The following is a 16763-nucleotide window of genomic DNA, read 5'->3' on the forward strand; positions in this document are numbered from 1 at the left end:
TTCACACAAACACCCGCATGTGTGGGCATGTATCATTTATATTATTTATAATAATCTATATTCATTGTCCTCTTTGTTTTTTTTTTTAAGAAATTAAAATTCATTATCATACTACAGATAAAGCTTCTTTTATTGTAAAAGATATTGACAAAAAGAATTGTCAAGTTAAAATTGTGGTTAAATTACTTGAGAAAATTTCTACACGGGTCTTCAACTAGGGATTTTACTCTTTTCAAAGTGGGTGTGTAGTTTATAAAATGTATGATATAATTATCACTAAAGATCGATGAATAAAATTTAACAATTTCATAATATAATATACATTAAAAGTATTTTGTTACAATCTCATATTATTTTTCTAATTATACTTTACTTTCTTTCTGTAGCTTTTATTGTATTTGAGTAAAATTTGATGTTGAAAGCTTCATAACGGGATTGGACTCAAAGTTGGTTAAAAGGGTTGGCATTGGTGGAGTCTTGTCTAATACGGAAGGAAGGTGGTTGCATGAAATATAGGTCGTTGTGAAAGCCACGCAAACCCAAACGCCGTATTTATTCTTAAATGCACAATCATGGTAAGAAGAGTCTTTGCTTTAGCCAAATTTTAAGATTATTTTAATAATATGTCATATCATTAAGTATAACTATTTTATTAAAATAAAACTCTAATTTTAATTAATCAATAACACTTACAACACCTACAAAATATGCAATCAAGGTGATTATTGAATTAAACAAAGCCATAAATATCACATATTCATTAATATAGAACAATCATGCTGACCCATTTTAATAAACGCTACAACTTAATTTGGTCTACAAACACCTTCTTTTGGTCGTGTATCGAAACACCACTCTTGTCTTCTTGAAATAAACCTTTTTATTTAGAAAGGCAATTCTTTTTTTGTTTAATTAACGTTTTTCTTAGAAATTTTATTTGCTTTGATTGATAGTAATTTGACATTAACTGAATAGATCATTTACCTGTTTTTTTTTATTTTACAGTAAAAGTATATTTATTTTTTATTTTATTTTATCCTTATTAAATTTTTAATATATTGTTTTATAATTTTTTATTATTTTTGAATGATTAGAGTCAAGACAAAGTACTAATGATAACAAAATATGTTAATTTAATTATAGTTAACTATCTTTCAAAATAGGACAAAGTAAAATCATCCAAAATTTTGTTGGGACAAGGCGATTGTGTGAGGAAAAAAAATTAAGAGCAGTGATTTTATATAAAAAAAAAATTATCCAACAAATTTTTTCTCTTAGTAAATGTAACTTACATTTATTATTATTATTATTATCATTTTAATGTTAAATAATTAAAAAACATAAAACATAAATATTAAGAAAAAAATCTTACGTTAAGTTTTTTAACTTTTTATTAAATAAATTATAGTAATAATTATTAAAATATTTTTTATAAAATTTATTTATTTATCTTATTTATTATTCATTTAAATAAAAATATTTTTTTAATTTTATTTCTATTAATACAAAAACATATCTTTTTAACTTACTTTCTTACCGTTTTAATATATTTTATTTATCTATTTATTCTTTATTTTATACGTCAAAAATCTTAAAATATTGGCACCAAAATGAATTTAAAATTCCTAAACAAGTGAGCAAAGAAGATGTATTAACTTAACGGGTAATGTTTTGCGTGTGAAGGAAAAAAGAAGAGAAAGAGGAGCCATACTTGATACTTCCCTCGTTTTTCTTTCGTTCTCCAAATCTATATAAAGCATAAGCATTGGTGCATTGCTTTCAACGTTTACTTCAACCCACCCATCAAATCCACACACCTCACCTTGTAACAAAAGAACCTCTCTCTCAAAACCAGACACTCCACAAACATATAAAACTCTTTGTCCCCTTTATCTCTTCTCAAACTTCAAATGAATGAACAAAACTGAGGGAAAGTAAACAAACATAGCAAGAGTTTTGATGATGATGATGATGATGATGATGATGGAGAATTTAATAGGTAAGAGAAAGTTTCATGGGGTGGTGTTAATGTTGTTGTGCTTGTGGGTTTGTAGTGTCACAGCCTCTGTGACTTATGACCACAGAGCAATTGTTGTTGATGGAAAGAGAAGAATTTTGATATCTGGCTCCATCCATTATCCAAGAAGCACACCTCAAGTACTCACTCTCACTGCATCAAAAAAAATAAAATTTCAATCATTTCTTCCATTTTTTTCATTAATGCAAGCAACTAAATTTATGTTTCTGATTGCAGATGTGGCCGGACCTTATTCAAAAGGCCAAAGATGGAGGCATTGATGTTATTCAGACCTACGTGTTTTGGAATGGACACGAACCTTCTCCTGGACAAGTAATGCAAATGCAACAAATTTGCCGAAATTTCATTTTTTTATTATGGGGTGTTTGTGTTTCCAATTCCAATTCCTTGTTGTTTTCACTGTTCAGAAAGTTCTCAAAAATAAAAGAAGAAACTTATTGAAGTTTTATGTAATGTTGAAAATTTTCAGTACTATTTCGAGGATAGATATGACCTGGTAAAGTTCGTTAAGCTGGTACAGCAAGCTGGCCTTTATGTTCATCTCCGTATTGGTCCCTACATATGTGCTGAATGGAACTTTGGGTAATGATTTTCATGATGTCAATGTTCACCTTATTCTAATTTTAATATAAGAAGAGGAAAATTCTTAAATGAAAAAATAATTCTTAGAAATGACTCAAAAGGTCACATCCTCTGTTTTCTATTCAGGGGATTTCCTGTTTGGCTCAAGTATGTTCGGGGTATAGCTTTCAGAACTGACAATGAGCCGTTCAAGGTATTTAGTTTTCATTTTGGAGCCTCACTTATTCTAATTATTTACTTGTAATTATTGGTTGATTAATAATATTTTAATGAATTTCCTAATAGACCAATTTTTTGTCATGATGTTTGTGTAGGCGGCAATGCAAAAATTCACTACCAAGATTGTGAGCTTGATGAAATCAGAAAGGTTGTTTCAAAATCAGGGTGGACCAATAATTATGTCCCAGGTAAATACAGTTACACGGTATTTAAATAAGCTATATAATTTATTTTTATCATTGATTTTTTCAGTTTTGTTATCTTTTTAACCATAAAGTTTTAATTGAGCCAATTAGAATAATGATATTGATGATGCTTAATTTAGTGTTGAAAAGAAATTCCAATTGAATTGACAGATAGAGAACGAGTATGGACCAGTGGAATGGGAAATTGGTGCTCCTGGAAAAGCTTATACGAATTGGGCTGCTAAAATGGCCGTAGGTCTAGATACTGGTGTTCCCTGGGTTATGTGCAAGCAAGAAGATGCTCCTGATCCTGTTGTATGTTACTCTTTCTCTTTCCCTCACTTGCTTAAAACGTTTTCATTTGTGTGTGTATTTGGAGTTCTCTTTTACCAAATAAAATTATAATTCTTATTCTATTCCGTTAAATTTATGTGACCCATCTTTATGGGGTGGTGGGGTTTATAATAGTATGTTTTGGTTACTTTGGTTGGGATAAGGTTGTTGCTTTTACTATACCATGTCGCATAAGCCCATTTGACCCATTTCTCTTTTTCTTTTATTTGGAGGATGGTGCTTTGGCTTACCGCAGCAGTTTTATTCTTTTATCTACCACACCTTTCTCCTGTTATATGTCCTTTAGCCTTTGTAAAATAAATATGTAAAAAGAAACATTGAGAAAGTGTCAAGATTTGGTTTCAATTTTTTTAGGGAAAGCTTTGTGATTTCATAGGCAAATTGATTCGGCTCGTTGCATCTGGTCTGTGTTAATTTACTGACTGTGCTACAGATTGACGCCTGCAATGGGTTCTACTGTGAAAACTTTAAGCCCAACAAACAGTACAAACCCAAAATGTGGACTGAGAATTGGACTGGCTGGTAAGTCTCACAAATGCTACCTTTGTAGACTGAAAATGTTTTTATTTTGGTCCTTCGTTTAGTTTAATGTTTCCTGTTCTGTAGGTACACTGATTTTGGTAGTGCAAACCCTCGTAGACCAGCAGAAGACTTGGCATTCTCAGTTGCAAGATTCATACAGAATGGTGGTTCATTTGTTAACTATTATATGGTATGTTGGCCCTCTACATATAAGATTTATCCATAAGGTGTCGTGTAAATTCATGTTCTAGAAACTTCAATTTGTGTCTAATATGTAACTTCTGTGTCCAGTACCATGGAGGAACTAATTTTGGTCGGACATCTGGTGGTCTCTTCATTACCACAAGCTATGACTACGATGCTCCCCTTGATGAATACGGTATGCAGTATAGTTAAAATTGTTTACATGCTTTGGATGATGATAAAAACACACATTTAAAGCTCTGGAAAATTTAAGGAACCTTTTGCCTAAAGTGATATCAGAGAAAAAAGAAAGTGATAATTTTATTGTCGAAGCAAAGTGCACAAATTCACTTGTAGGCACCACATGGGTAAAGCTGAAAAACATTTTATCATTAGCCTGAAGCTTGTTCAACTACACCATTGTACCAGGACTTCAAAATGAACCAAAATGGGGGCATTTGAGAGATTTGCATAAAGCAATTAAACAATGTGAGCCGGCTTTAGTGTCTACAGATCCCACAGTGACATCGCTTGGATATAACCTTGAGGTGAAGTCCCTATGCTTGTTTACGATGAAAACCTACATAGTTGCCTATGTTTTGAAATTCATTTGATTCCCTCTGTTAATGTAATCTTAGGCACATGTGTTTAAGACCTCCGGTGCCAGTGCTGCATTCCTTGCCAATTATGACACAAAATCTTCTGCAAAGGCTAAATTTGGAAGTGGACAATATGACCTGCCACCTTGGTCTATCAGTATTCTTCCTGACTGCAAAACTGAAGTTTTCAACACTGCAAAGGTAACCGAACACTGCTGTCTATGATAAATAAGTTTCACATTTTTTTGTTTTTGTTTAATAAATGTATGTGCGGTCAAATTATTTATGCAGAAATCAATTTGTCGTTGAAAAAAAATTGATCTGCTTTTGTTTAATAACTTCTTGAAGGGCAGACAAAGATTATACAGTGTTGTGAGAAGAAATCATTTGGATTTCGTATTTACTATGCTAACATTTTTTCAAGTACGATATTCATTAGGCAGTACGGTTGACCAATTTTATGCAGGTTGGTGCTCATAGCTGGCTAAAAAAGATGACTCCAGTAAACAGTGCGTTTACTTGGCAGTCATACAATGAAGAACCTGTCTCATCCAGTGGACGCGATTCCATCGCAGCAGAGGCACTTTGGGAGCAGGTCAATGTGACCCGGGATTCTACAGATTATTTGTGGTATATGACAGAGTAAGCATCTTTCAACTTGTCAAACATCTTAAAGACAAATTATTGGAATGTTAATCATTTGATGCTTTCTAATTCTGTGATCTCTTCATCTAATTTATATTGATATCATTTGGTCAGTGTCAACATTAATCGTAATGAAGGATTTTTAAGGAATGGGCAATCTCCTGTTCTTACTGTAATGTCAGCAGGCCATGTTCTCCATGTTTTCATTAATGGTCAACTTTCAGGTGAATAACATTAGTATGCCTCTTTTGCTTAGCACTTTTCTTTAACAAACTCCAGTTTAACATGCTCCTGTATGAATGCAGGAACTGTGTATGGGGGATTGGGGAATCCCAAGTTAACATTTAGTAACAATGTGAAGCTGAGGGCTGGTAATAACAAGCTTTCTTTACTTAGTGTTGCCGTGGGTCTCCCGGTTAGTTATCTCTTTTCTGATATGTGTTTTCTGTAACATTTTAAATTTGTTGATAAGTAATATTTTTTAGATTTTAATAATGTTTTGTTTTCATTTAATACCAGAATGTTGGTACGCATTTTGAAACATGGAATGCTGGGGTGTTAGGCCCAGTCACTCTGAAGGGTCTAAATGAGGGGACACGAGACTTATCTCGGCAGAAATGGTCTTACAAGGTTTGTTATCTTGTACATTTCATTGCTCATTAGCAACTTGGAAAGGTTTTGTTATTTTGGTTGGTGTGTTTGCCAATAAGAAAAAATCAACACATAAAATAACAAATATGAGGGTAAGACTGAAATGCTGATTGTTATTGTGTTTAAATTTGATCGCTATTGAAGCAAAAATTCAAGGAAAAATAAGCAACTTCACCATTCTAGGATAGATAAGAATGCATAATACATTGTACATATTTTTTAGAAGATCTCAGTGCAATTTACACTATATTATGTTTTCCTTTAGGAAATATGCAGTAGTAAAGATTAACATACTTGTATATTATTGGTCAGGTTGGACTGAAAGGTGAAGCCTTGAGCCTTCACACTGTAAGTGGGAGTAACTCTGTGGAATGGGCACGAGGATCATTAGTGGCTAAAAAACAACCTTTGTCATGGTACAAGGTAAGAATAAGTTTTCTATAAATGTTGCATTTTAGTCGCTGTTAATGATGGTTGATTGCCAGTGTTTACATAAATTGAGTCATTTCATACTTCAATGGTATTAGGCAACTTTTAGTGCACCAGCTGGCAATGATCCATTGGCTCTTGATATGAATAGCATGGGAAAGGGTGAAGTATGGATAAATGGTCGGAGCATTGGTCGCCATTGGCCTGGATATATAGCACATGACAATTGTAATGGTTGTAATTATGCTGGATTTTATACTGATAAAAAATGCCGCACAAATTGTGGACAACCCTCTCAAAGATGGTGAGAATTCACACACCTTAATTTTCAACATTGAGTGATGTAAATACTTGAACATCATGAGAGCCTATTTTTCCCTTTGGACAGGTACCATGTTCCTCGCTCATGGTTGAACCCAAGTGGTAACCTCTTGGTTGTGTTTGAGGAATGGGGAGGTGATCCTCATGGAATCTCTTTGGTGAAAAGAACATGAAGTGTGCTCATATGATGCTCTCCTATAAGGGTATTCCAATTATTCCATTTCCTTCAGTGTTCTCCTTGTTTAATAGTTCTGTTCCTACATATTCCTCACCAAAAACCCTCAGCTAGATTTAAGTTGCTGATTGAGGAAGACAATTTAACTTGTTCTTTTTTTTTAAAAGGCTTCGTGAAACTTAATAGCCATGATTATTTTCTATTTTCCCATTTTGTGTTAATTGTTAATACTTTTGGTGTTCAAATTATCTGCTCCCTTTCTTTTTATCAAATCTCGTTTTCTCTGATTGCTTAACTATTATGACAGCAATATATATAAATCACTTGATATAGGTCATTTGAATTTGAAAATTGCCGTTCATTACCGTTTTTTATTGATGCTTATTATCCTTACGGTCTTTTGTGCAGACAGCATTGGCAAGCAATATCTGTCTCATAGCTAATATATAGGAAATGCAAAGAAGCTCTCGTTTTGAGTCCTATGCAGAGAATACTGTGTGCTGCAATTTACCAAATAAATGTGGTTCAGATCTTATAAATTATGAAGATCAGTATATTAAGTATTTGAAGTTCAACATTGATACCCATGTCTTCTAGTAGTTACAAGTTTACACCCCAAAAGATTGGCAGGGCCTAATCATGCACTGCCTGGCCAAAATAATATATGTATATAGGAGAGGAATACATTGATTCATCCATGTATTACAGGGCTTGTATCAAATCAAGATTGAGCCCTTACACATTGCTATAAAAGGAAATTATTGGACACACAAAATGTGTAGGAATATATAAGAAGCCCCATGACTGCACTTGCTTCCAATGGTCACTTTTTTTTAGTTTTTCAATGGTTCAACAAAAGTTAAAGGAATTATTCTGTTGATATTACCGAAACATGGTTATGTATAATTTTCAGTCAATTTTTACGCTTTTAAATATCTGGTACACGAGTGAAGAGTGCAGTATTCAAGAGAGTTATTTTTTTAATAAATGTTTATAGTAACTTTTATAACTTTTAATTACTCTCTTTCTTATTATTTATTTTATTTCATATCTTTTTAATCTTTCTCATGAATGCAATAAAACATTTTTACAAAAATAAGTTCTTTTAAAATAAAAATTTCCATTCAAAACAAACCCAACCCAGATGTATCCAAACGCATCCAATCCTTAGTTTCACTCTTATACTCTCTTCCCCTTTCAAATTCCGATGAAAGTTTGTATTTTGCTGATGCTGCTGATTGTCCAAGCTTCTAGCTTCACCTCTAAAGTAAACTTTATATTTTGAAAAATAAATATTTTTTTATATAGAAAATTATCTTATATATTTATTTAAAATTTTATGATATAAGTTTTAGGTTTAGATACAATTTTTGTCTCCACAAACGTAATACATTTTGTAAGGAGTTTTTATAAAAAAATTTATTAAGATTTAATTTTTAAAATCTTAAAATTTAGTATTTATTATTAACTTTTTTCTATTAAGTGTTGAATTGATTAACTCCTGTATCACTTCAATGTCATTTAATTTTTTAAATATTTTATTGTTTAAAAATCAATTTCTGAATATTTGTAAAAAAATTATTTTTTTAACCTCTATTAGAATTTTAATTTTCTCAAAACCAAAAATACCTAACTTTACTAACACAACGAGCAATTGAAGCCTTGAGAATTTTTTTATTAATGCCTCTGGTTTTATATTATTATTTATTCAAAATTTTATGATGCTTATTCTATGATGTAAATTTTATTACACATACTTTACAATGAATTTCATTACACGTAAATAAATCTTTAATACTAAATAAATCTTTAACAATCTGCAATCATTTACCACTTGGAAGACTTATATTTGAGTGATAATAATTTGACATTAATTGAGTAGATTATTTTTCCTTTCCTCTTTACACTAACGATTATTTTATTTTTTAAATTTTTATTTATGTTTTAGAGACCAATTATATGTTAATTATATATCAATTAACAAGAAAAAAAAAAAACCAAAATCATCCATTTAATCGTATTCAAGAACTACGTTACATTAATTTATATGTTGTACCTAAAATACGTAAAAGTAAGAGTTACATTTGTCAAATAAATCTTTTTATTTTTATTTTTCATTTTTACTATAGAATTATTTTTCAATTTTTTATTTTTAATCTAATATAATTTCTAAATTCTTTTTTTTTTATTTCAAAACAATTACTTTTAATTCTTTCCTTATTTATTCTAAAATAATGTCTTAAAATTCTTTCCCTTTCTACTCTAAAATAATATCTTGAAATCTTTTTATTTTTTATTCTAAAATACTTTTTTTATGAATCCTTTCGATTTTTATTCCAAATTAAAAGAAATTTTTAATTAATAATTTCCCTCTTTAATCTAGAATGAAAATTTACCAAAATAAAAATTTCAAATTTTTTCATTGACTTCAAGTAAATAATTTTTTTTAAATCGGGGTGATTATAGAATTAAACAAAGTCATGGTAATTATTAAATTAAACATAGAGTCATAAGTATCATATGTTATTAGAGTGAACAAATTTGCTCACTCAGTTTAACAAACACTGCAAATTTATTTTAGTTGAATAATAATTTCTTTCGGTCGTGTGTTAAACATCACTTTTCTATTTTTTTTATTCAGTAAATTATTTCTTTTGTTTGATTGACGTTTTTCTTATAACTTTATTTGCACACTAAAATTCAGTAAAATGTAATTGTATTTGAGTGATAATAATTAGACATAAACTGAGTAGATCATTTTAACTTTCTTTTACACTAAAAACAGCTTGATTATAAAGTTTTTATTTGATATCATCGAGAGATCCAATTATATACCAAACTTTGTTGGTTATTTTTCTTTATTAATTTAAGAAAAATGGTAATATTACTTTAAATAATTGACATTAAACAATTAAAAATAATAAAAAATACTTTAAAAAACATTATCACATAACAATACAAAAAAAAACATGTTTATAAAATGTATCATTTTAAATGATTAAAAATAATCATGAAAACCAAAGTTAGGAAAAGTGTTAACTTAATTAAATTTACGTATCTTTTTCAATAAAATAAAAAAGTAAAATCATGAAAGGAAAATGATAATCGAATGTAAACTTGCCACCTGAATTGAAGTTACAATTCCCAAAGCAAAAGGCAAAGATGAAGTGAAGGAAAATGAAGTTAAAAGCGACTCATATTTGCCACCTTTTTCTTTGGTTCTCCAAATCTACAAAAAGCAGCAACATTGGCTTCAACTTATACTTCAACTAACCCATCAAACCTACACACCTCACCTTGTAATAAAATGTAACATACAAACAAAAGATATCAAACACACTGTCCACTAACATATAAATTAACAACAAGCCACCCCTTTTCTCTTCGTCCCTCCCTCCATTCTCTTTCTCTCTTCACAAACTTCACATGTGTAAACAAGAGTGAAGAAGAGAAAGACAACGCTGTTGGTTTCAGAAACACACCAAGAGTTTCATAATGATTATGGAGAATCTAGTTAGAAAGAGGTTTCATGGGGTGGTGTTAATGCTGTTGTGTTTGTGCGTTTGTAGTGTCACAGCCTCTGTGACTTATGACCACAGAGCAATTGTTGTTGATGGAAATAGAAGAATTTTGATCTCTGGCTCCATCCATTATCCAAGAAGCACACCTCAAGTACTCACTCTCACTGCATCAAAATTTGTTTTCTCAATAATTTCTTCCATTTTATTTTTTTCATTAATGCATGGACTAAAATTTATGTTTCTGATTGCAGATGTGGCCTGACCTCATTCAGAAGGCCAAAGATGGAGGCCTTGACGTTATTCAGACCTATGTGTTTTGGAATGGTCATGAACCTTCTCCTGGACAAGTAATGCAAATGCAACAAATTTATCGATTTTACTATCCTCAATCTTAGGACTGAATTTAAGCTTGCAAATTAATAAGCTTTTATTACATATATATATTACATTGAAAATACAAAAATATAAAAAATATTTCTTTAATAAAATCTTGTTATTATTAGTTGCTTAATTAAGCTTTAAGGATTTTAGATAACATTTTCCGGATGTTTGTGTTTCCAATTTCAATCCGTTGTTGTTTTTATTTTGTTTTCACTGGTCAGAAAGTTCCCAAAAATAAGAAAAGAAACTAATTTATAAAATGTTGAAAATTTTCAGTATTATTTCGAGGATAGGTTTGATCTGGTAAAGTTCGTTAAGCTGGTACAGCAAGCTGGCCTTTATGTTCATCTCCGTATTGGTCCCTACATATGTGCTGAATGGAACTTTGGGTAATGATTTTAATGATATGAATGTTTAGCTTCTTCTATTTTTATTATTGGGAAAAGGAAAATTCTTAGGTAAAAAGGGGAAAAATAATTCTAAGGAATCACTCAAAGGTCACATGCTCTGTTTTCTATTCAGAGGATTTCCTGTTTGGCTTAAGTATGTTCCGGGTATTGCTTTCAGAACAGACAATGAGCCATTCAAGGTATGCAATTTTGATTATGTAGCCTCACTAATTCTAATTATTTACTTATCATTATTGGTTAATTAATAATATTTAGTGAATTTTCTAACAAAAATTGTCCAATTTTTTGTCATGATTGTGTAGGCGGCAATGCAAAAATTCACTGCAAAGATTGTCAGCTTGATGAAATCAGAGGAGTTGTTTCAAAGCCAGGGTGGTCCAATAATTATGTCACAGGTAAATAAATACATGGTATTTAAATATAATCTTTTTAATATAAAGTTTACTGAGACAATTTACTATAATGTTTGTGCTTAATTTAGAGCTAAAACTCAATTGAATTGGCAGATAGAGAATGAGTTTGGACCAGTGGAACGGCAAATTGGTGCTCCTGGAAAAGCTTATACGAATTGGGCTGCTCAAATGGCCGTAGGTCTAGATACTGATGCTCCCTGGGTTATGTGCAAGCAAGAAGATGCTCCTGATCCTGTTGTATGTTACTCTTTCTCTTTCCCACACTTGCATAAAACGTTTTAATTTGTGTGTGTGTATTTGGAGTTCTCTTTTACCAAATAAAATTATAATTCTTATTCTGTTCTGTTAAATTTATGTGATCCATCTTTACGTGGTGATGGAGTTTATTTATAGCATGCTTTTGGTTACTTTGGTTGGGATAGGATTATTGCTTTTACTATATGATGATATTTTTGCTGTTCTCTCATAAGCCCAATGGACCCTTTTCTTTGTGTTTGTTTTTCCTTTTTCTGATTTTAATTTTATGAGAGAAAGCTTTGTGTTTTCATGGGCAAATTGATTCGACTCCCTTGCATCTGATCTGTATTAATTTACTAATTATGCCACAGATTGACACCTGCAATGGATTCTACTGTGAAAACTATAAGCCCAACAAGAAGTACAAACCCAAAATTTGGACTGAGAATTGGACTGGCTGGTAAGTCTTACAAATGCTACCTTTGTAGGATGAAAATGTTTTTTAATTTTCCTCCTACGTTTAGATTAATGTTTCCTGTTTTGTAGGTACACTGATTTTGGTAGTGCAAACCCTCGTAGACCAGCAGAAGACTTGGCATTCTCAGTTGCAAGATTCATACAGAATGGTGGTGCATTTGTTAACTACTATATGGTATGTTGGCCCTCAGCATGAAAGATTTATCCATTGTGAATATTTCCCACCTTGTGTGCTATGTAAATTTATCTTCGTCAATTAGAAACCTTGATTTATGTGTAATTTATAATTTTTGAGTCCAGTACCATGGAGGAACTAATTTTGGTCGGACGTCTAGTGGCCTCTTCATTACAACAAGCTATGACTATGATTCTCCCCTTGATGAATACGGTATGCAGTAATGTTAAAATTGTTTACAAGCTTTGGATGACGATAATAGCACACATTTAAAGCTCTTGAAACATAAAGATAATAGAACCTTTTGCCAGTTGAAATATGCTATGTCACATTAGCCTGAAGCTTGTTCAACTATAACATTGTACCAGGACTTCCAAATGAACCAAAATGGGGGCATCTGAGAGATTTGCATAAAGCAATTAAACAATGTGAGCCGGCTTTAGTGGCTACAGATCCCACATTGATATCACTTGGATATAACCTTGAGGTGAAGTTCCTATCTTGTTTATGATGAAAACCAACACAGTTGCATGTGTGTTGAAAATTCATTTGATTCCTTTTGTCAATGTAATCTTAGGCACATGTGTTCAATACCTCCGATGCTTGTTCTGCATTCCTTGCAAATTATGACACAAAATCTTCCGCAAAAGCTACATTTGGAAATGGGCAATATGACCTACCACCTTGGTCTATCAGTATTCTTCCTGACTGCGAAACTGAAGTTTTCAACACTGCAAAGGTAACACAAGCCTGTTGATTATGTTAAACATGATTTTGTTTAATAAATGTAAGTGTGGTGAAATTATTTATGCTGAAATCAGTCTGTTTTTTGTTTAATAAGTTCTTGAAGGACAGACAAAGATTATTTTAATATATTTTGAAGTATGGATATTCATTAGGCACTACTGTTTACCAATTTTATGCAGGTTGGTTCCCATAGCTGGCTGAAAAAGATGACTCAAGTACACAGCGCATTTACTTGGCAGTCATACAATGAAGAACCTGCCTCATCCAGTGAAGGTGATTCAATCACAGCCGATGCACTTTGGGAGCAGGTCAATGTGACCCGCGATTCTACAGATTATTTGTGGTATATGACAGAGTAAGCATCTTTCAACTCATCAAACTTATTAAATTATTGGAATTTAATCACTTATTGCTTACTTATTATATAACCTCTCTCCATCTAATCAATATTGATATCCTTTGTTCAGTGTCAACATTAATCCTGATGAAGGATTTTTAAAGAATGGGGAATCTCCCGTTCTTACTGTAATGTCAGCAGGCCATGTTCTTCATGTTTTCATTAATGGTCAACTTTCAGGTGAATAACATTACTATGCATTTTTTTCTTAGCATTTTTCTTTAACAAACTTCAGATTCACATATCCATAACATTTATGAATGCAGGAACTGTGTATGGGGGATTGGGGAATCCTAAATTAACATTTAGTGACGGTGTGAAGCTGACAGCTGGCAATAACAAGCTTTCTTTACTTAGTGTTACCGTTGGTCTCCCGGTTAGTTCTCTCTTTTCTAATATGTTTTTTGTAACATTTTAATCTGTTATTATGTAAGATTTTTAAATTTTAATAATGTTTTATTTTCATTAAATTCCAGAATGTTGGTTTGCACTTTGAAACATGGAATGCTGGGGTGTTGGGCCCAGTCACACTGAAGGGTCTAAATGAGGGAACACGGGACTTGTCTCAGCAGAAATGGTCTTACAAGGTTTGTTATCTTGTACCTTCCATTGCTCACTAGCAAATTGGAAAGGTTTTGTTATAATGGTGGGTGTATATTGCCCGAAACCAAAATGAACAAACAAATTCATGAATACTGAGGTGAAGATTAAAACAGTTAGATACTAATTGTTAATATGTGTTGAAACTCGATCACTAATGAAGCAAAATTTCATGAAAAATTAAACAATTGCACCATTCTAGGATAGATAAGAATGCATAATATGTTGTATTTTGTTGAGCAGATTTTAGTGCAATATACAAAAGATTTATGTTCTGCTTTAGAAAGGCATAGTAGTAAAGATTAACACATGCATATACTATTGGGCAGGTTGGGCTGAAAGGTGAAGCCTTGAGCCTTCACACTCTAAGTGGGAGTGATTCTGTAGAATGGGCAGGAGGATCATCAGTGGCTAAAAACCAACCTTTGACATGGTACAAGGTAAGAATAAAATATGAATAAATGTTGCATTTCAGCCACTTCTATTGATGATTACCTGATTCAGCATAAATTGAGTAATTAATTTCATGCTTCAATGTTATTAGGCAACTTTTAGCGCACCAGCTAGCAATGATCCATTGGCTCTTGATATGAGTAGCATGGGAAAGGGTGAAGTATGGATAAATGGTCAGAGCATTGGTCGCCATTGGCCAGCATATATAGCGCATGGCAATTGTAATAATTGTAATTATGCTGGATTTTACACTGATAACAAATGCCGTATAAATTGTGGACAACCCTCCCAAAGATGGTGAGAATTTATACTTCTTGTTTTCCAACAGTATTTGATGTAAAAACTTGAATATCTGAGAGCCTTTTCTTTTGCCTTTGGACAGGTACCATGTTCCTAGCTCATGGCTGAACCCAAGTGGTAACTTCTTGGTTGTGTTTGAGGAATGGGGAGGTGACCCTAGTGGAATTACTTTGGTGAAAAGAACTTAAATTTGCCCATATGATGCTCTCCTATAAGGGTATTCCAACTATTCCATTCCCGTTAGTGCTTCTCTTGTTTAATAGCTCTTTTTCAAGATTTTCCTAATAAAGTCCTCAGCTAGAATCCTTTGGATGTCGGCTGAATTTATGGTGCTGTTTTAAGAACACAATTTTAACCTAATTTTACTTTAAGGCCCCGTAACTTAGTAGTCCCTGGATTTTCTCAATGTTTTCCAAAGTCCAAACTATGTTAACAACTAACGTTCTTGATGTTATATATCTTTTCTCTGTCTCCTCAACTATTATGACAACAGCATATAGAAATCACTAGATATAAGATCATTTGAATTTTATAATTTCCATGTTTTCATTATCCTTTTGTTCTGCTGCTGCTTATTACCCTTGTGGTGTTTTGTGCAGAACAGCATTGGCAAACAATATATGTCTTATAACTATGGCGTGGAAATGCAAAGGTCTCAATTGAGTCCCTATGCAGTTAGGATCCTGTGTGCTGCAATTTACCAAATAAATGTGGTTCAGATGTTATAATATTATAAAGTTCAGTATATAAAGTATTTGAAGCTCAACATTGATGCTCCAAGTCTTATAGTAGCTCCAAGTTTACACCCTAAAAGATTGGCAGGGTCTAATCATGCACTGCCTGGCCAAAATAAAATATGTATATAGGAGAGAAATACATTGATCCTTGTATTACAGGGCTTGCATCAATGAAGATTGGGCCCTTATACACTGCTACATAATGTGTCGAAATACTACATTTTGCCAAAAATAATTATTTGATTTTCCATTGAAGTTATTATGTAAGAACAGATTGAAAGTAATAAAAGTTGCTTCCGAGTGTCGTCTAAAATATTTATCTTATAACATCATGATTTGATGCTATTGTGCTTCTTGATTACGAAGGACTATAACATATTAAAGAAATTTAAGTTCAATCTTTCGCTAAACCAACTTCCAGGGGAGCATCCAAAAATAAAAAATTGTATTGGACAAAGCCTAGTGTCACAAATGAGTCCACCAGACTGGACTAGGATTAATTGATACCAATGTGACTTTCGAAAATTGATAATAATATCTGATAACAAATTTTGGGGAAATTATTTTTGCACCATCTTTTTTTTACCACATTATTATTTCTTTTTTAGAAATAAAATTTTGAAATATAATAGTCACTTTCAAAATTACTCACCAAACAAAGATAAATAAAACTCACCCCAAAAAGAAGTCATTTTCAAAATTAAATTTGATAAGTTTCTCTTAAAATTTAATTTTTAGAAATGTGGTATGAAAAGAAACTACCCTAAAACTATAAATAATAATGAAACTAAAAGTAATGCAAGCATGCAGGGTCTAATTAAGGTTTTATTTGGTCCATTCAAATTGCAAAGTAATTTTGTTCAATTCAACAATGGTCTTGTTAACGAGTGCTCTAAAAGCACTGAATAAGAAATTAAAAATAGTAAATTTTTATTAAAATTTACGTTAAATTGCGTTAGAAATTACAGGAGGATGTATATTTATTATAGTTTTGAAAAAGCATCACTCTTAA

At 31.8% G+C, this 16763-nt stretch overlaps 2 protein-coding genes across 4 annotated transcripts; both read left to right on the forward strand.

Annotated features, from left to right (window-relative positions):
• The first annotated feature begins 1680 nt into the window (after nt 1-1680).
• LOC113870866 (beta-galactosidase-like) lies at nt 1681-7915 on the forward strand. Of its 2 annotated transcripts, XM_027507385.1 has the most exons (19): nt 1681-2157; nt 2255-2350; nt 2508-2620; nt 2747-2813; nt 2935-3027; nt 3196-3339; nt 3812-3900; nt 3985-4090; nt 4192-4279; nt 4513-4631; nt 4722-4883; nt 5149-5324; nt 5442-5551; nt 5633-5742; nt 5847-5957; nt 6291-6401; nt 6506-6711; nt 6796-6931; nt 7312-7915. In XM_027507385.1, the coding sequence occupies exons 1-18, from the start codon at nt 1960-1962 to the stop codon at nt 6899-6901; spliced, it is 2205 nt and encodes a 734-aa protein (XP_027363186.1). In that variant the 5' UTR covers nt 1681-1959; the 3' UTR covers nt 6902-6931; nt 7312-7915. The 2 variants fall into 2 exon arrangements, with proteins under 2 accessions (XP_027363186.1, XP_027363193.1); XM_027507392.1 differs by having other exon boundaries at nt 1694-2157; nt 2255-2620; nt 7316-7722.
• A 2384-nt stretch (nt 7916-10299) lies between these two features.
• LOC113870878 (beta-galactosidase-like) lies at nt 10300-16058 on the forward strand. Of its 2 annotated transcripts, none has more exons than XM_027507403.1 (19): nt 10300-10575; nt 10676-10771; nt 11082-11194; nt 11328-11394; nt 11518-11610; nt 11722-11865; nt 12237-12325; nt 12412-12517; nt 12643-12730; nt 12886-13004; nt 13095-13256; nt 13444-13619; nt 13732-13841; nt 13928-14037; nt 14138-14248; nt 14591-14701; nt 14806-15011; nt 15097-15231; nt 15614-16058. In XM_027507403.1, exons 1-18 carry the CDS (start codon nt 10399-10401, stop codon nt 15200-15202), a joined length of 2184 nt encoding a protein of 727 aa, XP_027363204.1. In that variant the 5' UTR covers nt 10300-10398; the 3' UTR covers nt 15203-15231; nt 15614-16058. The 2 variants fall into 2 exon arrangements, with proteins under 2 accessions (XP_027363204.1, XP_027363213.1); XM_027507412.1 differs by having other exon boundaries at nt 15619-16049.
• The last annotated feature ends 705 nt before the right edge of the window (nt 16059-16763 follow it).

Source organism: Abrus precatorius, unplaced genomic scaffold, assembly GCF_003935025.1.
Source record: "Abrus precatorius isolate BTA unplaced genomic scaffold, Abrus_2018 Scaffold10, whole genome shotgun sequence".
In the NCBI taxonomy this organism is placed as follows: domain Eukaryota; kingdom Viridiplantae; phylum Streptophyta; class Magnoliopsida; order Fabales; family Fabaceae; genus Abrus; species Abrus precatorius.

What these genes read in the sequence shown, in the direction of transcription:
- LOC113870878 (XM_027507403.1), top strand. Translation starts at nt 10,399, where the DNA reads ATGATTATGGAGAATCTAGTTAGAAAGAGGTTTCATGGGGTGGTGTTA. An exon ending in GTCCAATAATTATGTCACAG is followed by an intron (nt 11,611 to 11,721) that starts GTAAATAAATAC and finishes TTGAATTGGCAG; the next exon opens with ATAGAGAATGAGTTTGGACC. An exon ending in CATTAATGGTCAACTTTCAG is followed by an intron (nt 13,842 to 13,927) that starts GTGAATAACATT and finishes TTATGAATGCAG; the next exon opens with GAACTGTGTATGGGGGATTG.
- LOC113870866 (XM_027507385.1), top strand. Translation starts at nt 1,960, where the DNA reads ATGATGATGATGATGATGATGATGATGGAGAATTTAATAGGTAAGAGA. An exon ending in ACGAACCTTCTCCTGGACAA is followed by an intron (nt 2,351 to 2,507) that starts GTAATGCAAATG and finishes GAAAATTTTCAG; the next exon opens with TACTATTTCGAGGATAGATA. An exon ending in CGCTTGGATATAACCTTGAG is followed by an intron (nt 4,632 to 4,721) that starts GTGAAGTCCCTA and finishes ATGTAATCTTAG; the next exon opens with GCACATGTGTTTAAGACCTC.